This window comes from Lipotes vexillifer, unplaced genomic scaffold (assembly GCF_000442215.2).
Source record: "Lipotes vexillifer unplaced genomic scaffold, Lipotes_vexillifer_v1.1 scaffold169, whole genome shotgun sequence".
NCBI classification, from domain to species: Eukaryota; Metazoa; Chordata; class Mammalia; order Artiodactyla; family Lipotidae; genus Lipotes; species Lipotes vexillifer.
Genome location: NW_006793375.1, coordinates 527511 through 531526, shown reverse-complemented (window position 1 = coordinate 531526; position 4016 = coordinate 527511). Strand labels below are relative to the sequence as shown.

Here is a 4016-nt window from a genome sequence, read left to right as displayed (position 1 = left end):
CCCATTAAAACAACAGCAAAACTAAATCACTTTATTCAGTCCTCCTTCTTCTACCCATTGCTGTCTCTCTCCTGCCCTTCAGAGCCAAAATTCCCAAAGGAGTTGTCCATCCTTCTGTCTTCACATGGTCACTGCCCACTTACTCTTTTTTTTAATATAAATTTATTTATTTTATTTATTTTTGGCTGTGTTGGGTCTTCGTTGTTGTGTGTGGGCTTTTCTCTAGTTGCGGCAAGCAGGGGCTACTCTTCATTGCGGTGAGCGGGCCTCTCATTGCGGTGGCTTCTCTTGTTGTGGAGCACGGGATCTAGGCACGCAGGCTCAGTAGTTGTGGCACATGGGCTTCAGTAGTTGTGGCTCGCGGGCTCTAGAGCACAGGCTCAGTAGTTGTGGCACACGGGCTTAGCTGCTCCGCAGCATGTGGGATCTTCCCGGACCTAGGGCTCAAACCCGTGTGCCCTGCATTGGCAGGCAGATTCTTAACCACTGCGCCACCAGGGAAGCCCCACTGCCCACTTATTCTTAACCTTCTCCACCATCTGCCTTCCAATCCCTCGACTCCACAAAGCGGCTCTCTCACGTTACCAATGACCTTCACGTTGCTCAACACAATGAGCAGTTTTCAGTCACGCCTCGCTTGGCCTCTCAACAGCATTTGATGCTCTTGAACAGTCCCTTCATCTGAAGGCACTCTCTTCCCTTTCGTGATACAGCATCGTCCTGGTTTTCCTCCTGCCCCTCTGCCTCCTTTGCAGGTTCACCCTCCTCTACAAGGGCTTTAAGCTTTCGAGAACTGCTAAGCTCAAGGCTAGCCCCTCTCCTCTTGCCACCCTCTGCTTTCTCCCTCAGCACTGTCATTACCACCTCAGTGCAGGTGACGCAGGAATGTGTATCTCAAGCCAGCTCTGTCCTTGCCTGTTTGTCAATAATACCTCAAACTCAGTAAGTCCAAAATTAAAGCCATGGTTTTCTTGTTGGTTCTTGGTTCCCTGACTCATAAATGGGCCATCATGCATCCAGTTGCATAATTAGAAACAAAAGCTTATCCTTCACCCGTCGTCCTCTCTTCCTTGTCATCCCATCCCCATGGCTCTCAAATCCCTTCACTGCCCCCTCTCTCCACCAACACACCATACTCCAAATAGCCATCATCTCCCACCTGCACTACTCCACCTGCCTCCCAACTGGCTCCTCCTCTCTACTCCAGGCGCCTGGACTCTGTCTTCCACACTGTGGCCAAAGTGTCTTGTAAACACAAATTCTGTCATGACGCCCCTTCCACGAAACTCCTCGTTGCTTTAAAGATAATATCAAGGACTTCCCTGATGGTGCTGTGGTTAGCAGTCCGCCTGGCAATGCAGGGGACATGGGTTCGAGCCCTGGTCCGGGAAGACCCCACATGCCGTGGAGCAACTAAGCCCATGCGCCACAACTACTGAGGCTGCGCTCTAGAGCCCGTGAGCCGCAACTACTGAGCTCGTGCGCCACAACTACTGAGGCTGCGCTCTAGAGCCTGTGAGCTGCAACTACTGAGCCCGTGTGCCGCAACTATGGAAGCCGGCATGCCTAGAGCCCGTGTTCTGCAACAAGAGAAGCCACCGCAACGAGAAGCCCTTGTGCAGCAACAGAGAGTAGCCCCCGCTCGCTGCAACTAGAGAAAAGCCCGTGCACAGCAACGAAGACCCAACGCAGCCAAAAATAAATAAATAGATAGATACATTAATTAAAATATATATATACATAACATCAAAATTCCTCAACACAGCCCACACATTCTGTGGCCTGATCCTTCCTTCCGCTCGAAGCTCATCATGCGCCGTGGTCCTCCCCACTGCTCCACTTCCAGGCACCTTGCCCTCCTTCCACCCTTCACTCTCCCCAAGTTCTTTCCTATAATAAGCCTTGGCATGTGCTGGCCCCTCCACCCTCTTTCCTTTCATCCCCTGGTTCACTTTTACTCATGCTTTAGACCTCACAGCAAATGCCAGTTCCCGCGGCCCCTCGTGAGGCCAAAGCCCCTACGTACTTCTCCTCCCTGTGATGCTTGTCAAGATTACACACTTGCATTTGGTTCATTAATATGCAACCAATTCCACTACTATAAGCTCCCCAAGGGCAAGGATAAGCCTGGTTTTAGCTGCACTGCATCCCCAGCATCCAGCACGGTGCCTGCCCTCAGAGGATCCTGGGATAAACAACCCTACGCACTGGCAGAGATGGTGGATTCTGCAGTCAGCCTGCCTGGGTTCAAATCTGAACCCTGTCCCTTGCTGACTTGAGATCTTGAGTAGGCCACGTAACGTCTCTGTGCCTCAGTTTTCTCATCCACCTAATGAGAATGGGAATACCCATGCCACCTTCCTCAAAGGGTTGTTGTGAGGGCTAAATGATCTGATGTGAGCAAAGTGATTAGAAGGGTCCCAGCTAGAAAGTAAACTAAGTTCTCAAGGAATGGTGGCGGTTAGAATGATTATTACTCACGGAGCGAGCGAACAAAACGGTGGATTGCCCTGCCAACTGAATACTTCCAAGTATCTTTAGCACTCTTTTATCATCTCTAGCCTGAGGCGTCTTACTATCACCTTCTATTCGGGAAAATGTTCACAGACCATGCTGGAAAACCGAAACTAGAATGACACAACTCCATCTTATTAATTCAACAGTCTTTACTGTTCCTATAGCTACTGGAGCCCCATGAGTATTTTTTTAACTTTAATTTCATAAGCATATATTTCAGCTATTACTTTGATATCTGAGAAGAACTGAAGAAACCTCACCTGAGAATTGGAACGTTTTGTGCCATGAAAGATCTCATGCGGGTGAAATGTGCCCTCCTTTCAATGATGAGAAAAGTCACTGACAAAGTTCAAATGACCACAATGGTGAGGAGCAGAGCCCAGCCCACACCTGAGAGCCTGACTCAGGCCCCTTTGCTCCACTCTGCTAGGCTGTAATGTGCAGGTTTGCAAAATTGTTTGGGGTAGTACAGAACTTCACATATTTTCCAGCATACACTGCAGATTAAATACTTCAGGCAAAATCACTTTATTAACAATTTCTATTTTACTACAATCTTTTTTGCTTTAAGAAAATATCAGATTTGAGGTCTTTAGAAGCAATCTGTACAAGTTTAAGATAACTATGCAGAGAAAGCAGTGTTATCAGCAAACACAATTTTAAAGGAACATACAAGTTTCTTCACTTACTGCTTTATCTCCCAGAGCTGTTCTGAGACTAAGTCTCACTTTAAAAGCATTTTCTGCATCTGCCAGAGAGAGAAAAGACAGAGAGCACTATATGATGATAAAATCTGCCAAAATGGAACCTGATAGATCCTAATATTTAATGCACCTCGAATCAACAGAATTGCAAGTAAACTGCCCCAGATACTCCCGGAAGTTTAACTGCAATCATCTTAAATGGCTGAAATTTTAATTTCAAACTCATAAAACATTCACAGGCTCAACTTTCAAGCCATGAAACGATGGCAGATTTAGAAAGATAAAGAAGTCTTTCAGGCAGAGACTTGTCAATCATTTAGAAAACTGTTCATCTATTTTGAAGTTTCAAGGCTTACGTACCTGGCTGACAGAGTTCGGCATGAATAGCACTCACTAGAAAAAAGAGCAGCCACAACATTCTTTCAAAGTGGAAAACACAAGGCAAACGGAGGGAAAAAAAATCCACCCTTCGCTTAAAGCTGCCTTAGCCATTCTGTGACCCGGATTAGAATATCAGACAAACAAGCAAGCCACCAACTAAAAGGTTTAATGATTAACCCCCATCATCTGGGTTAATACTTTGAGAGAAGCAGCCCATCTCCTGTCAGTTATTTACGAAAATCTGTTTGGAAAACAGATTAGCTGTCCTTTCCAAATTCTACCTCCAAAGAATGTTTTCTCTGCTGACCCAAAAGTCGGAATCCTCCCCCCACCTTTCTTCTGTTGTTGTCTGGTTAAATGCACGGTGGAAAGCATTAGTCCTTTCTGGAGGTTTACCTTGGCATGAACTTCCCA

General features: G+C 46.6%; 1 protein-coding gene across 1 annotated transcript in view; it reads right to left on the bottom strand.

Moving 5' to 3' along the window:
* Positions 1-3719, bottom strand: part of CLTRN (collectrin, amino acid transport regulator) — a 39559-nt gene extending 35840 nt beyond the window's left edge. The window contains exons 1-2 of the mRNA XM_007466326.1: positions 3582-3719; positions 3207-3265 (exon numbers count right to left, since the gene is read on the bottom strand). Of these exons, the coding sequence (XP_007466388.1) occupies positions 3207-3265; positions 3582-3639 (117 nt within the window). The 5' untranslated portion in view covers positions 3640-3719. The remainder of the gene's footprint in view (positions 1-3206; positions 3266-3581) is intronic.
* Positions 3720-4016: the final 297 nt, after the last annotated feature.